The sequence below is a fragment of the Rhopalosiphum padi genome, chromosome 2, assembly GCF_020882245.1.
Source record: "Rhopalosiphum padi isolate XX-2018 chromosome 2, ASM2088224v1, whole genome shotgun sequence".
NCBI classification, from domain to species: Eukaryota; Metazoa; Arthropoda; class Insecta; order Hemiptera; family Aphididae; genus Rhopalosiphum; species Rhopalosiphum padi.
This window is the reverse complement of record NC_083598.1, coordinates 75,028,799-75,051,178: the sequence shown is the minus strand read 5'-3', so window position 1 is coordinate 75,051,178 and position 22,380 is coordinate 75,028,799. Positions and strand designations below refer to the sequence as shown.

Below are 22,380 nucleotides of genomic sequence, written 5' to 3'. Positions count from 1 at the left end.
CTAATTATTAGAAATAATTGTAGTATGTCATAATATTTTGGTATAAATAAATACATTTATTTTTAAACATTACATAAAAATGTTATACTAAATAGTTCATAAATGTACCTATATATTTTTTAGGAAATGATATGAAATTGTAAAAAATATTGAAATATTATCGTTTCGCTCAATATGGTATTATTGTCATACATAGTATTTTTAATTAGACAATATAATAATAGATATAACATTATAATTTAATATTTGTACAATATACAAAAATGTAATTTTCAGACAACTTTAAGCACCTATCACCTAGGGCACATGCTTTCGCATAAATTACAATATTTTAATACGTGCGATTACGTCTTCGTAATACGTTCATAGAAGTTCTATGCTAGAACACTAAAAGCGTTTTAAAATTTTCCCCAAAATTCGGAAAAGCCTGCAGCATCTCCCGCAGCTCTTCTAGCTAAGCCATTGGGTACACGGGTGTATAATATAATGATATACCGCAGCGGCAGTAGACGAGACGATGACGACGAGCGAGTAGTGGCGGGACGAGTGCGTTCCGTAGAGTAATTAAAGCGCAAGCGAACGGGCGGGCGGTGGATAGTGCGCCGCAATGGGTTGAAGAAGGGGCGGAGCAGGGCAGGACGGAATAATCTAGTTTGAATTCGGAATTTGACGGGCGCGAAACGGGTCCCGGACGCAAACGTAATTAATGTTGATGTGCCTAATTTGTTGCGAAATCCCCTAGGCTACGCGACACCGCCGCCGGGATGTTTGTCGTCTGCCCAGACCATCGGATTCGTATGTGACGTGCACTCGGCGATGCGCATAGACGCATACACATACTATAATAATGCTATATATTATATATTATCATTAATCATTATACATAGATATCGCTATTATTTATAGCTATACTTCCCCAGTCCCACTATTTTGGAATTTTGAAATTTTTTTCTATTACATTGTGTTACATGAGTATACCATTTGTTTTATTTGGTTACGAGCTTGTGCTGAGTCTCTTATTCGAGAAAATCAAATTTTATATAATCCAGAGCAATGTTGAAATTTCAAATTTTTATTGGGGGGTGATGGGGTGTGGAATTATCGTACGTAGACCTAAATTTCAGTTAGTATGATTAGTAGTTTATTTAGGTCTCCAATTATTTATCCTCCCTCTATTAAAATAAAGCAAATAACGTAATAATTTATTATGTACGAATGTTAGATGGACCCCTATTAAATTATTTTATTTCTAAATATGTGTAATGTATAACATAGTATATTGTATAATGTATATACAGTATGTTATGTTTAGTAATAATTTCATCATAATAACAAAAATAATATTTAATAATCGTGTTCGCTTATTTTAATTTCTGTTTTGTAAATATTAGGTAGAAGAATATTAACAACTTCAAATGGTATTGGGTCATTCGGTATTTATCCTTTTATAAACGATGATTTTTATACTCAAATGTAATATAATATGAGTACCTATGTTACAAGTTATATTATTTTATATTATAATACGGACAAATTATTATTGTGGGTATCGTCAATTGTTTTATCGTATATTTTAAAAACACCTGACTTGTAGGCTTAACTTTTAGGGCCTCAATTAAAAATACAGGTAGTTTCCACTGCCCAATCATATCACAACCTCCCCATTCACCTTCATCTGATGACGTTCACGCGTTTATGATCACAGCGATTATAGGCGATTTACTATACAATATATTATCAATTGAATATTTCCGAAATGGCGTATAGCATGCATATTATATTATACTTAGAATAGCAAGAATGGATAATACAGATTTATTGGCTCAGATAGATCGATTGGGAGTGCGCGTGTCGGTAGACAAAGTACGCATTACTGTAATATTGTGTCGTCCAGTAAAATAAAATATGCTCACGTCAGAATTTAATTAAACTACCTACTCGGGATGTCGTGTTGGTCATTTATTCTGGAACGCGCCGTATGGTTACATCGCGGTGGTGGTGTTCTAAATCCGAGTGCCCAAACACGAATCGTATACGGGTCACCCCGGGTGGGTAATAATAATATCGCGTGTAGATGTGCGCGCTCGCGCGCGCGCGTGTGTGTGTTGAAGGGGTGAACCGACCGGAAACAAAAAAAAAGAATGTACGAAATCACGGAAAGCTTGCTGGAAATTAATTTCTACCCGTATAAATGACAAAGATTCCTATTATTATTATCATTATTTTGTTTTATTTTTTCATTATTATTATTGTTATAAAAGAGGAAACAAAAGTATTACGCGTACTGCAGTTATTAGCAAATTAATGATATCAAACTTGGTTTAATTGAAAAATTGTTCTAAACTATATTTTATAAAAGCTGCTGCAGTCGTTCAATTTTGATTTTAGCACTCTAGACCCATTTTAAAATTAATCTTGCATTCATAGCACATATAATTATAAAACAGACATTAGGTATATTATGTATTATTATAATACTAATGTTCTTACATTAATTGTACCTATAAAAAATCATTTTAACATTAAAATTTTTTTTTCTCGTTAAAAATAATACGCTATTATGTGCTACAAATTGTTCCGAGATAAGTTAATTGTAATTTTAATTTATTATACATATATAGTCTCATATTCAAGTTTTTTTATTAGATTTGTATTTCATTGATCGTCATTATAATAGGTAGGTAAATTCTTTCGGTTGTTAATAATATCGGCTCTTACGTAATAAGAAAATTGATAGTTGTAAAACAAGGTTAAGCGTACAAAATAATTAAGATATAAAATAAAGGAACTGCATAAATAGGTAATATATGTTTTTATAGGACACATTAACACTATTTTTTTGAAAATAAAAATCGAATTTGAATTCCTATAAAATAAAAAGTTTTCGTAAAGATATCAAATTAGCGATTTACTTTTGTAAACGTCACTGCAATGAATAATTTTTGAGTTTACGTTCAGTTACATTTTGACACGCTATCTACATTCAAAGTCAATTTACGTCTTCCTGCAATAACATTATGTTTTATTTATGTTATTGTCACGGATTCCGCGTGTACTGAAATTAGTGTGAATCGATACATTTAAAATGAATTTTACGAAAAGGGTATTTTCGAGGATTATGAAATAAAGCTGATGTACAGTCAAGTGGTGATGGGGAAAGGGTTAAGAGGAACTTCGAGTTCCATTAAAATTATCGTTGATTAACTGATCCCGCCCGAGTTAAGGGGAGAATAGCAGTCATAAATAATATATTCATGGTGGTAGCAATTCTAGAATACTCTCAAATTCTGACACAATCCAACAATTTACCAACAAAATGGTTTTGAATGTCCCTAATGGATTTTGTTGCATTATTATATCTATAGGATCACAGTTTTATAGATGTAGCAAAAATTATATCAGAAAAACATTGGCCCAAAAACATATATAAATTTTAAAAGGAAAATTAAATACGTTTTAATTAAATCATTATGATAAATATTTTTAAATATTATAATTAACGCAAACAAAAAAAAAAAAACAAATAAACAAATAAAAGAACAAATCAAAATCAAATAACAAATCCGTTTGCAAAAATAATCAAAAGTTTTGTTAGTAAGTGGAAAAATCTAAATTCGAAATAGAAAAGAAAACACATTTATAAACAGACTGTATTATTTATTCAGATTAGTGAATTCCTAAAAACAAAAAAATAACTTAAGAATAATATGTAATCTGTGGAACGATACTTATAGTCATATAAGACAAATAATAACTAACTTACACTGTCAAGACACATGCAATTACTTTATCAGCTTTACATCATACGACTTAGAGACAGCACTGTGGTCAAATTCAAATCTCATCGATTAAATTAAATGTAATGTAATTAAATAAAACAAAATTTATGAAATTAAAAAATCTAAGTTTAAATGAATAATTATTTAAATAAATAATAGGTTAACGTTTATAGCTAAACTACTATCTCGATAAACATTTAATGTAACTAATAACCTAGGGTATAAATGCTAATATTTAATATAATGATTATGAATATTTAAAAAATACGTCTTATTAAAATGTATTATTAATTGAACAAAATGTGATAAAATAACTTTTATTTTATCCATAAATGAAATTATTTATTATATAACCACATTAATTACAAAAATTAGTATAGATTTTTATATGAAAAAAAAAATGTTTTATTGATTGTAAGTTATAACACTAGAATAAACGTATTTTCTAATATATTTTACAGTTACGTGTTATAAAGCAATTTCATATTTCAATACCTATTATTTTGTTTTGTATTGTTTTGCATAATTTAAACATTATGGTTTGCCGTGAAAATATTATTATTATTTATTATACTTAGTTAATTTATGTCAAATTAATAATAAAAGTAATAAAATGGTTAAAATTAAACGTCTTTATCACATGTTTCAAAAATGTATTTATTTATATAACAGTGCAAATTATTTGAACTTCAAATAAGTGAATATCAAACAATATATTCCAACAAAGTTGCGTGGAATAAAAAAAATCAAAATGCTGGTTAATGTAAATTTTAAACATTATTTTTTCATAATGTACAACTATAGTTTGGTAATACTAACTTTAATATTTTAGATTTTAATATTCAAAATAATTATATAACATGATGTACATTAATACATTCAAGCATTCAACGTGTTTTATGTATTAAACTTGGAGTTACGAACAAAAACCTTTTCACTGCACTACTACAGGCGACAGGCGTTATGATTAAAAGGATTTTTAATCACTGAAATATATTATAATAATGTCGCTTACGTAAAAAACATGATTGATTCTATAGGCGAATAAGAAATAAAAAATATTTTGGGTGAAAATTAATAAACGTGTCTAATCTGTACATGAAAAAGTGAGGATTTATTTTTTATTGTTCTTAAAACTTTAAGAACATCAACCTTTTTACTAGAAAATATTTTGTTACAGGGTAATTAAAATAATATAATGATATTATTACGGTGTAGCTTGTAATAAACTTTAAGAAAATAATTACGTTTGAATGGTTTCTATATTATAATATATTTTTTTTAATGTTTTTGATACTTGAGCAATATATCTCCACGGTTAGTTGGTAAAAACATTAAAAAAAAAGTAAAGAAAATATAATCAACTATTTTATAAATTCTCGTAAATCTGAACAAAAACTCTAAAGCTAAAAGTAAAGAGTAAGAACAGTGTTCGCTGAACTGAAACTTTCTTGGCCAGCGTCATTAGCGATATCGGTCGTTAACATTGTTTGTAAATGACTTCGAATAAGTAAGTCGGATTTCATTGACTATAGTAACTTTTTGTGAGTTATTGGGCGGACAATAGTGGTGGTGATGGTGTGGTGGTGGTAGTGTACATGGAATAAATCTATAAGAAGTCAAAGAATTATAGATTTCGGGGGTTTACACAATACATATAAAATAAAATATGTCACGGGCGATTTGATTCTCCACAACAGTCGTATATTATACAAATATTCGGTCGACGATTATATATTTCTCGAACACATATAAATACTATACACACGTGTATAATATGCAAATTTATGATTGTTTGTGGGGGAAAAAATGTATGATTTCTCTCATCATACGAAAAAGGAATTCAAAATATAATATATTATATAATAACGATATACCTACGACGGAATTATTATTATTCTCGAGAAAACAAACAATGAATTTTGTTGTACAGAAGTATATATAGAACCAAAGACGGGTCAAAATTGTGGACACTAATTCGCAGGTACTTCTGAGTTCTGATAGACGACGTATAAAAAACGTGACATCAACGTCCGATGGTGGTGTATCGGATTCTCAAAAGAGAACAGTAAGGCGCGTAACACAACATTATCATTATTATTATTATTATTATATATATATATACATATACGGCTGGGGTGCGTTGAACACGCGCCGAGGATACGGAGGTGCGCAGGTGCATGTAATGGCGTTAGACGAATGCGAGCGATTAATGCGCAATAGCAATCCTTCGGATTAAACAGGCTTTGACTCGCCAACCGAGAAGAATAATATTGAATTTAACGGCGCGTAGGCCACTAATATAATAATAATAATATAATAATATGTAAATAAATAGTACTGTGTTATATTGTTATGTACATGTACATATTATATATATATATATTATATGTATATATGTATATACATCACGAGAAGCGTCTTTGTCGGGCCGAAAACGTTACGTCTACATCGCACGCGATACGCAGCAATGTTGTTATTATAAATTATAATACATCTATAATATTATCATCATCATCATCAACATTATTATTATTATTATTATTATTATTATTATTATTTTGCGTGCGTGGCTGGTCGGGAGGTACCTACTCGCGTATCAGATAAACCGGAACAAAGTTTTCGGTCGCGGACGACGTACACACATACGCGGCGCACAAAGAACTCCGACAACGATGTGAGCGTACACACGTAACGATAAAGTCGCGCCCGCGCGCTTGTGCGCGCGTATAATAATATATATAATAATGAAATGTCTCGTACAGGAACACAGTATGACTTACGAGCAATTTATTCCGTCCCCAGACCGTCGGCAGACCTGCACCCTCTCCACCACCCCCGCAAAAAACCATTTCTCTAACCCCGTCGTCCCCATCAGTCGCAGCAACGTGTATATAATATATACGCGTGTGTGGGTGGATGGATGGGTGTAGGTGTGTGTGTGTGTGTGTGTGTGTGTGGAAGGGAACGTCGAAAGTTTATAAACTTCGAGTCGCTCGTTGTTCGTCTAAAACATATAATACGTACAATACGCCGACGATAACACAATGCGTGTGTATGATTTTTAATACACGCGCGCTCAGTATTTATTGTGTGCAAAATAAACGCAGTCGGGTCGTCGGTGTCTGCTCGCGTGTGTGTGTGTGTGTGTGTGTGTATGTGTGAATATAATTCGTGTAGGTGTTATAAATAACACGTATTATTATTAATATACAGAGTCGTGCGAGTTTTTAATTATTATAAAACGCAGACTAAGCACCACACGACCCAAAGAACTAAACGAATAATAACAATAATAATATATGTAGGTGCTTGCAAAGCACCACTGTGCCACCGCATTACGAAAAACATTACAGGTTTCCAAGGAGTTGAATAGCTGTGTTTCGTCCAAGTAGAAGACACGTCGATTATGCATCATCGCGTCTCGTCGCCAGTGACAATTGCTACCGATGAGTTCAGTTTTTTTTTTTTTAGCAAAAACAAAACGTTTTCTCGTGTCATCCGAGCCCATTGCATATCTTATAATCGTATGTTATCACTACGCCACCGCTGTCACAATAATATTATCGTTATAATCTTTTGATGGGATTTAACTACGGCTGACAAGAGGGATAGTCGGTTTGTATAGAAAGTGCTAGAATATTATAACCTGTCTTAAGTATATTCGTACTTAAATCTAATAAGGATATTTTCATTTTTTTTTTTTTTTTTATTGGGATATAATTAAAGTATCTATTTATTTTATAAGAATGTTTGCGTAGATAGTGCTCGTGTATTGTAAACATATATATATATATATATATACATACATACATACATACATAAATATTAATTCATCGATAAATAATTCTTCAATTTATCTATATTTTAAGTTATATTTTCTTTTCTAGAAATATTATACATGCACACGTCATACTAATAAAAAACAATATAAATAAATGGTATTAAATTAAAGGAGTAATGAACATTTGATTTTGTTTCAGTATTAAAATAATAAAGCAAAAACAAAGTTGTATTAAAATTTAATTAAAAAAAAATATATTATATTATTGTTCAACTGGAAAACAGTTTTTAAACGTATTTTATTCAAAATTTTTTTAGATATGGTCAATGTGAAAAGATTTTATACATTAATTAAAATTAAAACAACCTGGTCAATCCTAATACGAGTATACTGTAGGTATTTTTCTCGGCACACTTCAATAGTTCCAATTAGGATAGCATGAAAAGGATATAGTACTCAAAGATTGACAAAATAGACATAGAGTGAAATTTCAAAGCAATGGTCGTTTACCAAGGACAAAACATCAAAGGATTTTTTAAAACATTCTTATTTATACTATAATAGACTAACATTTAATTAAAACATTTTTCAAATTATATTCGTTAAATAATTTGTATATTTTAACTGAAAATTGTGTTCTTGTATCCTCAAAATAAATTCTTAATGTAAATATACTTGTAGTTTATTTCAGAACATTTGTCATTAAAAAAAAATGAAATAGTTTGTTTTATATAACAAGACAATATCATAAAAAACAATAATGATTAAAATAAATAAAAATGCATGAAATAGAACAACTTTTTTAAATTATATGAAATGACATAAGGTTTAATATTATGTTGAAATACTTGTGATGTGATAACTAAAACTATTATGGTTAGGTTACATCATAAATTTAAATCCTATCAGACATTTCCAACACTATATAGGGTTGCATGCTTGTCGGCTATATGGGAAGTGTTATATTACACAGGAACGAAGCCCCAGTAGAGAACTATTGATGGTAAGTTAATATTTTTATAAATTTAACTATTAATCGGCTAACGGAAAAAGTGGGTTGAAATAATATAACTATTAATTATTGGGACTTCAATGTAAAATTCAATAAAATTATGTAATTATCGTAAATTCATGTTTGATGTATGGTACAATGCGTTTATTTTCAGTAAGTGAGAATAAATTGTACCTAAATTATCATTTAGTTTTTTTATCCGTTACATTTGATATGTGTTTAGATTTTAAAACAAAAGAAGCTCATAAATTATTGCATATCCTGCAGATGCTAATCGTCGAACCAGATTAAAGTTTTTTTTTAATATAATATATTTTTATTATTTTACTTGCTTATTGCAGTACAATATTATTTTATAGTTTATTTTAAATTAAAGACCACTTCTCCAGCACAAACTTAGATATATAATTATAGGGGGTGCAGCGATTTCAAATTTAAATTAGTTATTTATAAAATATATAATCTGTTATTGTTGCAATAATGTTATTATTATTATATAATGTAATACAATATTATGTTTGTTGTATGTTGTATCACTTATTTACAATTAACGATATTTATTGAAGTATCATGTAAAACGTATACGTCAAGTGTCTAAGGTTTGCTTGCAGTTTAAATACGAGATACAGACAAAATGAGAGACTGGCCCCATATAAAGGTTATAGGATGGTTTTGCAAAGGTCAATAAAACAAAACTTAATAGCTGTCATATTAGGCTAAAGTTCAAAACTCCAATGTCCCATTAAATTAAACAGTGTATATAGTGACTGGCAGAACAATGATTCACTCGAACCAGAGGCGTGTTGGAAACGAGTTGGTGGTGACGGCGGCGGCGCCCGTGAGGTCGTGTCGCAGTCGGATTATTTTCGTTCGTTTCCCCGTCATAACATTATTCGCCAGTATTAATTTTAGAAGAAGACGACGGCAACGGAGAAGAAAAAATATCATATTAATTGTATCTCGTCTTGACAACAACCGGTGATTTATTATCAGCGACGGTCGTGTAATGTTCCGATGGAATTTATATTGCTCGGTAATAATTTCCGTTTTCGTGTCTCGGCCCGCCAAAAAAAAAAAAAAATAATAATAAATAAATAAATAAAAGAAAATAAAAGAAAAGAAACGAAATTCAAACTGCACGGCGGCGCGCACAAAAAAAGAATTATTAAGGGTTTAATTTATTAACAAGCAATTTCCACTTTCGTTACTGTGTCGGAGAAATAAATTGAAAGACGGCAGACTAGAACAATATATACATATATTATATGTATATTGTATATAGTGTTGTACACATACATTGGTAGGTATATGTATATTTATATGATAAAACCGCTAAACGGAGGTGCTGGCTAAAGGCGTAGGCTACACCGGCGGTACAAATTCCCAGCAATATGGTCAATGTGAATAAAACATCTGATATTAGACATAAAAAAAATACCATATTTGAATAACCTCTTGCATGAAATTGAGGATAAATTACATTTAGAGCGTATACAAATAGAAAACCGTTGGTGTTTTTTTTCCATTGTATTGTTAGGTTAGGCGTATATACCACAGACACACACACACACACACATTTTATGTGTACGAATTTCCTGTTTTTTTTTTTTTATTTCTATTAAACGAGAACACAACAAGTCATCCGGCTTTTGAACTTTTCAATAAAAACAAGGTATCCAAGAAATCCGCCTACAATATGTATGTTCGCCCGACAGCATTTCAGAATATTGGCAATATGTGCAGGTCGAACCGGAGTGTCTGCTTGCTCCCCTAAGCAGAAACCCCTTTTGCAAAATGTATATGAATAGAACTCGAATCTCGTTCTATTGTCTTTGTAAAGAGCAAAAAAAATAATATATTCAGACATAAATACATTTACTTAAACTCTTTTTATTTTTTCATCTACATTACGAATGTCATTGTTTTTAAATACATCACCACACTTTGAAATAAATAAACTGCAATGTTAGCTTATAAGAAAATGAACGGTCATTAAAAGTGTATAGGCATATTATATAAATACAAACTTATAAGTGATTTGATACAGACAATAATTGAAAAATATTCGCTATACCGCTACACGATACATTGTTACCGCAGACGAATTTGCATTTTTTACTTAAAACAAAACGAGCGTTATAGTATTCCAACCATGCTGAAGTATCTGTCAATGTCATGTTATATAAGATATAAGATATAATATTTACACAGTCTACATAGAATTTGTAGAATAGGTAGATACAATAATAATTATTGAAATTATTAAATATTTTCTTGGTAAAAAAAGAAAAATATGTGTCATCATAAAAGTATAAAAATATTTACTTTTATTTATTGTTTCATGTCAAAGTTAATTATATTAAATCTATGTATAAATAACTGATATTATTTTTAAATCAATTGGATTAAACAAGTTAATAGGAATTCAATTGTAAATATAAATTTAATAAGAAAACTAATTTTGTACAATATTAAAATATTAACTATATTATGTAGATGTTTAAAGCATTCGAATTGTACGATGTAGCTGTATAACTAAAGAAAAAAACACTGATTTTTTTTGTCTACAAAAAGACGAAAAATAGGAAAATATATGTATATATTACATATATATAATATATAATGTAATATTTTATATATTATATATCTATAGAAAAAAACGTAGTTTTCAGTAAGAAGATCACTTTGGTTAAATAATTCATCCTTTTTCTTACCAAACTACATATCCCTTAGCTCGTCAAGTGTAAGTAACCCTTTGTACAGGTATTTCGTACATTTTTGTTATACATTATGTAAGGGAATATGTGTAATATTATGATGCATGGCCAAAGTATAGCCTGCAAGTTAAAGACTTTGTATTTTCACTGTATACATGTTACGTCTCTGGTAAATTTCCAACCGTATTGCCATGGGTACCCAATATTATTGATTTGTTGTATTATAAAACGATAAGAAATAATAATACGGTGCAAGAAAATCGGTAAAATTATACCTTTAAAAAGATTTATAATAAATATTTTGGTTTTACTTTAATGGACGCGTAAACATTATTATACTAAAATTATATATACGACTATTTTAAGGTACTGTATTAATGTATTATTATGTATTGCTGCAGCAAGTTTCGTATCTAATTTTGACCACTCTTCCCAAACCCAAATAATCATAATGTTAAAAATATTTACTAAATTAAACTAATTTATAACGACGATATTTTATCATTAGTATGCGTCTATTTTACTATTATAAATAGTTAATTAAAACGCAAGTCGTTTATAATATAACATTAAATTCATAATAAACTTCTTTGTTTTATGTCGTAAATGTCTGTATTGATGTAAATGTAATAATAGATAAAAGTCTTTATAATTTAAATTATACTCATACTCTTAGTAAGTAATAATAATAATATTTTAAAATCATTATTAATATTTGATTATTATTATTTATTATTTACAAAATGTATTTATATTATATTATAGAATATTATTTTATCTAAGAATACGTTCGAATGTACCTACTTAATTATTACTAGGTGAATTGACTAATCTCCTAGCATGTATAGAAAAATAATAAATATGAAAATAGCGTTCATCAATGTTAACTAATTCATAATTTTAATTAAGCAGATGAGTATACAATTTTTTGTTTTACAAATATACTATTCACCTGATCTTATTTTAGTTTTCTCGGGAAAAATGTTCTACTTAAAATGTATTTTCTTTAATGTATAAAGTAAAAGTTTTACTCACCTTCGGATGTGCTCGTCGTGGAAATGCCACTTTCGGATCAATCTGTAAAAAACCAAGGAAATAATTAATAAATACATATAATTATCACACTAATTATTCATAAGCAGTTAAAGACAAAAAACGTGTATTCATGTGTATCATTATATAATGTAATCCATAAATTTAACAATCAAAATATTAAATAATAATATCTTAATATTTTTTCTAATATTCTAAAGATTATATAAATAGTTACAGAAAGCTATAGTTATCTAAATATCTAATGGATGTACCAATTTCAAGTCAATAATAACTATAATTACAATAAAAAAATCTTTAAAACTTATTTAAATTTGAGATCATATTGAGTAAAACCAAAATAGTCATGTACTTAAATAGTTGCTCCCAATCGAAACCAATAAATATTTATTACGAGTAAATAACTTAAGTTGTGAACAGTAGAGAATGGTAATTGTGTAAGAATAAATTTGTGTAGCTAAAATGAAAAATCCTGCGCGTACAGATGCGGAAGAGCACTTAAGGTTCAGACATCAGTTATAAACCCGTTAGGTTAATATTAAGAAATAATATACGAGAAACCGAGAGAATAAGTTTTAAGCCACTGCTACGGATCCCCCGTCATAACATTTTTATCAATTGCGTTTGAACAACTCGAGAGCTTTCGAAAGTCACCGCAGTTTCCAAAGGCGCCTGCCGCCTACCAAGACTAGTATATGCGAACAAGAAGAAGAGGATTTGAAAAATGCAGAGATAACTAGTTAAAACCGTCACAAAAAGACTAGTTTAATAATTGGAAAACTGGCGTACACACAAAGGGGCTGGGAAATACGTGACTCCTGTGAATGACAGCAACTTTTCACCGGTGTTCATCACTGATAACAACTTTCTAGAATATATCCGATTACGGAAGCCGATGTGGAATTAATACGGACGTCTTTGGAAAGACTATCGGTGATTATCCAACGCAATCTCATTGGTAGAATCCACCACTGTCGCCGTCTTTCTCATATTCCATCAACGGTGGCGGCGGTAAACGATCGTTTTTTCTTTCTTTTTGTAATGACTCGAAAGACCTTTAACAATTTTGTGCAAGGATGGGCGTTGGGAGTGTTGTTCACCGTGACTTGATTGCGTCCTTTATGTTGAACCCAACCGGAAGTAAATAACTGACATCCGGGCGTGGTGCATCGGAAACGCGCCCGCGGGATTAAAGCGATAAAAAAAAAATCCGTATCCGACCAAAACGAAATGTGCACAAAAGGATCAGGACAATTCGCGATCGGAAACAATTCGAACACCAGTGCATGCTGACATTTCAATCATTTTAATTCATTTCGTAGAAAAAAAATGCGCAACATTTTTTCAAAAGTAAAACATAATAATTATTATTATTATATTATATAGGCAAGCAAAACTAAAATAATTTTAAAATACACTTATATTATGTATAATATTATCAATAGATTCTTAATCATATATTATATTTACTATTATTAATTGTATACGTTAAAAAAAATTATTATTATTTATCATCTACATATAATACATAATTATACACAAAAAAAATTAGAAATCAAGTAACATTGTTCATTATTTTCACAGAGTATTCATTTTTAAAATAATTATTACGCTTGTTAGTTATTGTTTTAAATTGTTGTTTTATTATACAAGAACGTGCCAAAAATATTATATTATTAAGTAATAAAAATACTTTTTATTTTATTTTAAATTATTTAATACTTTATATCTCAATTGTAATGAGTAAATACCAAATATAATATACAGTGCAGTAGCATTATTATAATGCTAAAATATAAATATTGTAAAGATACTTAATCATTTAAATCGTCATATTTCTTTTAGAATTATAAGTAGCTGTAACTATGATTAAAATAATATATTACAGTGTTCAATGTCTAATTTTGATCACAGTTCGTGAGTTATAGTGGTTAAAAGTGTGGTAGTCAAGTTAAAAACGTTCAGAGATAAAATCACAAATGTATGTTTTACTGTTCCAGTTATTTCTGATAAGCGTCAAAAAGTAACAGTTTAATAAGAATGAATTTTATGTATTTTATGAAATTTTTAAATTTAAGGTTGAACTATAAAGTATTGTTCATATTGATCGTATATTTTTAAAAGTCGCACAATTATAGTATTGTTAAAATTATTTTTAGTTTGATCAATTTTTAACAGAAATATTATGTATATAGTGTCGTATAATTATTTATTAAGCATTTATTAAATTAAAATAAAATAAAACTAAACACTTAGTGTTGGTGATATATTTATATTTACATTTTACATGTATAAATACTATTATCAAAAATATTTTATTTGATTAATGTATAGGTAATACGAAAAAAATCGATAATAAATACACCATACACAAGCAATATGTAAAAGAATAATTTTTATATGAAAAGAGAAATAGCTTGGTTGCCGTTATTACGGTAAAGTTCTTAAAAATAAAAAATAAATCGTCCGGGGTAGAGGACGTAATGAACTTATTTGAAATGACTCGTTCAAGTGGGCCACGTCGAAATAACTGACAAAAGAAAATTTCCCTCGATGTCTACACGAGTGGGCACTTGAAAGCTGTGTCTTTGGGCGCCAAGTGGATTTTTCTCAGTACCTACCTATTCTCTAATATCCATGGCATTTCAGAGATTTTTTTTATGCATTACCCATTGGAAATTTTTTTTAAAGCGACAACGTCAAGTTCCGCCCTATTATGAAGTCATATATATAAATATTATATACATATATAAATACATACTTACATACATACATACGTACATACATACATACATACATATATATATATATATATATATAAAAAGGCGACGACAGAGAGTACTCGACCTGTGGCTATGGCAACACCCTCTACTCTGAAGCATGACAGTGTGCGTGCGCTCTCTCAATTGTTCCATGGCTCAAACCGAACAGACAGAGACAGAGTGAGAGAGAAAGAGAAAGAGAGCAAAGTTGTCGAGTCGGCAGTATTGTCAAGTGTGCATGTCTAGTTATGCACGTTATAAAGGCTATGCTGTGTTTTCGAACAAAAGGCCTCATCTAGTATATATGCATAATATGCATGTTCATGAGTGTATGTGTACGAGGTGCGAGTGCATGTTCGTGTAAATGTGTGTGTACAGAGGAAGGGGGCACGTTTTTTCGTAATGCTATATGCCACCAGAGCCAATGCCATTGCATCAGTGTCTCATTACCCGGGTCGCTAGAATACTGCATGTAAAAACTGTGAACCCACTAATCTTTCGTACACATGTTTGCAAATGTCACGTTCCCACTCCAAAATAATAATAAGGTTTAGTAGATTATCATTCCTGTTCCCCTGTTTCCTGCTGTTCATTTAAAAAATGTTTGATATTCGTAGTCACTAAAAAAGCACAACTGACTATTATTGAAATTATCATAAGTAAAATTTGAAATGGAAAAAATTACATAATTATTAATAACTATTGCTACAATTATTTATGATATTATATGCACGAAAATCGTGAACAGCTGCTTCAATATATTAATGAAATCTTTTTGTCCGTTGTTTATACAATTATTATTTTTTTTTTTGTGAAAATAATACTTAATTTACCTATACAATTGAGTACACATATTAAAAAAAAGAAACTAAGACATTTTACTAGATGCATCAATATTATAGTTGCGTTCTTAAGAGTTGTTATTAAGTCAATCACAAATTGGGATAACTGCAGACTACATGCTAAGGAAATCAATAAAACTTCTAAAATAGAAAGTTGTTGTAAAAAATATGGTTTTAATGTACTTTTTTAAAGAAATCGTTTTTGCTTTCATAGAATGAATAATACTTGACATTTTTATCTATTACAAGTTTCAATATAATAAACAATATATTTTCGTTATACTATTATAATGTTAAATGTTTTTATTTAATGTTTTAAACACTTTACAAAATGTTTTTGTGCTGTACTGTTTAACTTTTTCATATACTGCCTTATAAGATGAATCATTTTTTCAAGATGTTACTTTGGGTTTGTTAAAAGTTTAAACAACATTAGTTTTATTCGAAAAAATAAGAGAAAAAATATGAATAGTGACGAAATTATATTTTATATTATAAAATATAATGTTGGGTATACTACACATAAAAAGTTTTCATAAGTTTTAATTTAAATACTTATATTTTAATGATTTTTAGGTTAAGCAAAAAAAAAAAATAATAATCTTGAATCTCAGCAAGTATAATACTATACTGAAATAAATATTTTAATTATTTTAATTAGTCTGAATAATACATAATTCAAAATATTTTAAATACATTATATTTTAGTTATTATATTATATTTGTTTTTAGAATACATAAATGTAACTGAATTATTAAAAGTATAATATTATTACTTGTATTTACGAAATACATCACAATTTTTATTTATTTACATACTACATATATATTTTTTTCGTCTATTTTAATTTATCAGAATCTGATAAAATCATACTATGATTTATTAAACTAAAAAATAAGGTTCACTTTAAGCTATTGTCCTAAGAGTTTAAGGAAACACGACTGGGTTATATCTTAAAAATACTGAAAGGATTTGGAAATTTTCAATAAACCAACTATGCGACCAATCTTAAAAATAAACATTGCCTAAAATTGACTTTTGAGTTATACCTCAGGACCCAATTTTATACTGCAAAACAACAGTTTTTTTTATCTTCAACTATTTTACTTGAGTGAAACATTTATACTTAAATTATTCTAATTAATAGGTATTGTTAATGTTATTAAATTATGTTATTTAATAGAACGATTTAATCAAGTATTTAAATCTATATATTATAATTATATTATATTTAAATTTATATGATAAAAATAAAAATTAATTTAACATTATTAATCCGTATAATATATTATATATAATTAAAAATTATTGAAGGTTTAAGTAATATGGGTGATTTACATAAATAATATAATAATTTTTAGTTTATGCAGCCTCGAAAATTATGTCATCATTTTTATAATATTATTTATTTAGTATACAAGCATAGGTTAAGAAAATATTATGTACATAACTAATTTATCGTTTTTTAAGTAAGTTGAATGAAAAAACCATGGAACTTTATTATTTCTCTCAAAGTATACAATAAAAATAACTAAACAAGAAATTAAAGAATCATATATAAATTAGATTTATACTGAGTAATTCAGAAACCTTATGACTTATTAGTTATTCATATTTTTTGATTTTTAAAATAAAATTTTTCTATTACCATTCGTCACTATCAATATTTATCAGATAAAAAAAAAATATTTACAATATAATGATTAGAAAGATGAAAAATAGTGAATGATTGTATAATAAATTATGTTTTACAGTCGGATATGACCTGGCACTTAGTTTCAGAAAAAAAAAATAGGTAACTCAAAACATTTACCTTTTAAGTTAAAAATAATAATATCACGAATGGTTGGCCGAGATATAACCTCTCCCCTTTCTTATGATGGTCTGTGTCGGCAATGGTCTTCGCAGTGACCGTACTAAAACCTGGTTACCAGTACAGCGCGCGCGCAACTTCACACATTATTGCTACCGCTGTTGGTGGTATATAATAATTCAAAATGAAATATGACCTTAAAGCATTTTGCGAGTGGATCGTTTTAAGGTAGGTATGAGTATTATATTGGTGTGCTGTGTAAGTGTTTATGTGTGTGTTTTGTATTATATTATATATAGGATAGTGGTGTTTGGCGAACGAAAGGGGAGGCAGAGGAGACGCACAATGTGTGTGCTCTGCTGAAAGTTCGCGCCGAAAAATGAGAAAATATCGCACGACATCGGATATGGGCTTTTTATAATGTACTTACCAACTTGTCATCGTGGACATGTCCTTTTTGACGGCAAGCTCTAAGTGTTTTTAGCCTATATAGGAATCATAATTATTTGGGGACAAAAAATATTTATTTGAAATTTTTGAAATATTATTTGAACATTAAACATTACATTCAATCATAAAATATGTATATTACCGGTAACCGCAATAACAATGGAAATGGACGTTGATTCTTATTTGACTACATTCCTATTCTCTCAGTGTTATTTTATTTTCAGTATATACCACAGCTGCATGACAGCGCATATCAAATGTTTTGACTCGTTTTAAAGTAAGCCAACAGTGTATACGAATTAATAACAAGCTACGTATAGTGAATACGACCGTCGTCGAATGGTTACGGTCAAACGGAGGGCTAAACAAAACATACACGGACGCTGTATATAGGACCACTAATTCAAGTTGTTTGTGAAAACTCAAAAACAATAATTTAATGTTTTTTTTTTTAACATTTTATTGATAGAGCTCTTAAATCAACTCCATTCCATCATCACACGCATTATGTGTTAAATACATAAATACATGTATATTGGTAGGTATTTGAAATTTTGATTTTTATTTTAACGGTGCGAAAACATCGATTATCATTATACATTTTTATTTTGGTTACGCGCGTCTAGTAAACCGTGAAAAAGCCCACATAGATTATTGTTATTGTTTATCGCAGCTTGATAAAACAGTTTGAATAATATACGCAGTATTACCGGTAATTAATTAAATTAATGCCAACATCACCTTGAGCTACGGTAACACCACCATGCGTTCCTACATTAATTACCCAAATTTATGGTTCCAACTCGTGTAAACAATGGAAAACGGTTTTCGAGTATTAATAATACCGATTTTACCGATGAAGTTTTAACAGATCGATTTAGTATAGTTATTCTTTTTGCAGTAATATTGTATATTTTTTTAAATATTTTAATCTAAATTAAATATTGTCATTAATTAACATATTTTGTAATATTCTAATTATATTGAATATATTTGTGGCTAGATTTTCAATTATACATTATTTTTTTTTTTTAACAAAATCATACAGTTATACTTGAGAAATAAAGCTACAATTGTAATAATAATAAATAAAAAGGCATTGCATTTATAAAAAGTAAAATAAAAACAGTATGTGATTAAATCAAATGTTAGAAAATATAAAAATTACGTATGATATTAGCAAGTATACATAAAGTCTGTACACATGAAAAATAGAACAACCTAATTTCTGAATAATATTGAGTTGATATACTTGGCATGGATGTAAAATATATTTATTTTTGTTTGGTAGAGATTATGTTTTAAATGAAAATTGCTCACTATTTATATTTGTACGATAAAGTTGTTTTGAAAAATTATAATCGTAACATTCATAATACAATAAGCTAATTTAGTGTGCAGAAATATTGTTTCATTGAACGATCTTAGTAAATCAGGACATAAGACCAACGTTAAATGCTTCAATAAATTGGGGATAAAAACCGTCAAAACGAAAGTGTTTGGTGCCAATTTCTTGAAAACTTACAATTTTGTCAGCCGAGGAAAAAAATGTGACCATAAATCGACTACGACAAACAACTCCTCTCCATAATACGTATACAGTATATACATATTTTGAGTTCTCACCGATATGATATTATCGATCACGTTACATTCAGTTCAATTCCTTAGTTTTTTTATTGTAAATTACGATATCGTTTATTTTGTTCGTATAGACTGAAAAACTAATACCTAGGTCATTGGCGTTGAAAGTGAGTTATTAATTCTGATCACATTCGAGTTAGGACTAACGCAGAAAAAGTTAATTTTCACCACTAATACTTAACTATGAAACTTCGCGTGTGAAAAAAAGAAGATTTTATGAAGTTTCCTTCATCTAGATTAAAAGAGCACGTAGCATTTATATTTATTTATTTATTTAATTTAAGTTGGATTTTGTCATTCAGCTTATTACGGTGAGTAAGAGAGAACATAGAAGAGTGTCAAAAAATATTTTTCTTCTCACTGGTACGAATTAACTCTGATTGTTGTCCCAATGTTGCTCAAACTCTAGTGGTTGTAAAATCTTTGGTGGTGGCACGTGGCTATTTTCGACGAGAATCAACCACGTTGTTGTCATCAGACTTTGGGTAAACCGCTTGAAAAGAGGACGGAGGATGTTTAAAGTTAAACCAAAATTACAAAACGAAAAACAACCATTTAATATAATAGTCCTAAAAACGTAACAATACAAGCACACACACACACACAATTATACGTAAACGTGATGTTTGAACGCCACGTAAAAGGATCTCTACTCTGAAAGCAAAGTTAAATGAACCACGGTTATATACTGAAATAAAAGGCACTTTTAGTAGCACAACTGCCGTCGTATTGATTACAAGGCAAAGCACATAGGCAATTTGGATGCGCGCATGCATGGAATACCATCGCACTTAGGTATTTTAAAACCATGATAGTGGTAGTGAATCATATGGGTATGGACTATGGACGGTGTACGAGATCAATTGACGACGAAAATTTTAAATTCTCTGATGTTGAAAATGTTTTTTTTTATAATAAGATAATAAATACTTACACATACGCAGTTTATAATATATTAATTATTATTTTGAATAAATTATTGATGAAAAAAAATAAGAACCAAAAAGTTGTAATAATACGATGCCTGTATTAATAACGATTTTACGATTTATATTTTGTAATTATACAGTTTTATTGAGATTATCTACAAATGCATGTACAGTACATTTGATTTATTGATGGGTACTTATTTAATTTAAATTTTAATAATTTCATACAATATTTGTATTTATCTTAATATTTTTGATATTAGTTATTTAAAAATAACCAAATAACAATATGACGTAATAAAACACTGAAACAATTTGTAAATTGTTCTACATGATTAATCTAAACCAAAAACTGTAAATTTCGCTATGCTGTTTAATTAATAATATATTCTACAATTTGTCAATGTCGGTTTTTAGTCACTAGTCAGTAAGTAAATGTTGGTTATCAACCTTTTTATAAATAAACAAATATATATATATATATATATATATTGATATAACAATATAATAGAGTAGAATAATTTCTTTAAAAAAAGATAAAAGTGTTTGAATAATATTTTAGTTTATGTGATAAAAAAATATTTTCTCAAACTAAACGCTAATTTCAATTCAAAAAGTATAGTATTTATTTAGTATTACCCTTTCAATTCCAATGCTAATTAATTTTCCACTTGCTGAACAATTTCAAAGTTTGAATTATGTTACCCATATATTACGGAATTACATTGGTAATTAACAAACATTTAGATTAATGTAAGTAGCTTTAATTTAAATTATTTTGATTAGTATTAATTCAGTATATCATTATAAAAGAAATATAGAATTTCCTACACAATCTAATAATCAGAATAAATATATTTTGTTTTTTTTATTTATTTTATTTATCTCAACATAGGGTTGTTGGGTTAGAATCGAACTATTGTTTTCTGGACGATTTATCTCAGACGTGCAGACGTTTAAACTTTTTAATTAATTAATAATATAGGTACAAGTAAAGACAGAAAACTAAGATACAACTGAAAATTCGAAAAACATAAAGTTGTATAAATCATCACGTTTAAATATTGAAAAGTGTTTGTTTCGCGTTATAAGTTAAATTAACTCATTAAACGCATGAAAAAGGTGTATTTTTACAATAATTAAACTGATATAATCAAATTAAATTAAGTTGATTTGTTAATACGTTGATGGGTTTTATTTACATAAAAAGACAAATTATCAAAATGGGAAACCATTTATACTAAGGTTGTAGATACTGCATTTTTTAACCTGCACATAACCGAATATTTATTCAGAGAAATAACCTTTTAATTTTTATTCGTAGGTTTAATTGATAGTCATTTCGAAATTTGAGTGGATTAACAAATAAAAATGACGGTAAAAAAAAAAAAAAGTTATGAAAAGATTTTATTCGTTTGAAACATAGGTTCCTATTGTAATATATATATTTTTTTAATAGTTACCTACTATTATACATAGTTTACAGACTAAAATAGCACAATAATTACAAACACTGTACAATATTAATAACCCAATAAGCATATTTTGTCATTGTTGAAATGTACGTTTTGTAAAATAATATTTTACAACAATA

General features: G+C 28.4%; 1 protein-coding gene across 10 annotated transcripts in view; it reads right to left on the bottom strand.

Moving 5' to 3' along the window:
- Positions 1–22,380, bottom strand: part of LOC132919374 (RNA-binding protein Musashi homolog Rbp6) — a 376,780-nt gene that overhangs the window by 118,249 nt on the left and 236,151 nt on the right. For all 10 annotated transcript variants that reach the window (XM_060980942.1, XM_060980943.1, XM_060980946.1 and 7 more), the window contains one exon: positions 12,328–12,369. In XM_060980942.1, the coding sequence (XP_060836925.1) occupies positions 12,328–12,369 (42 nt within the window). The remainder of the gene's footprint in view (positions 1–12,327; positions 12,370–22,380) is intronic.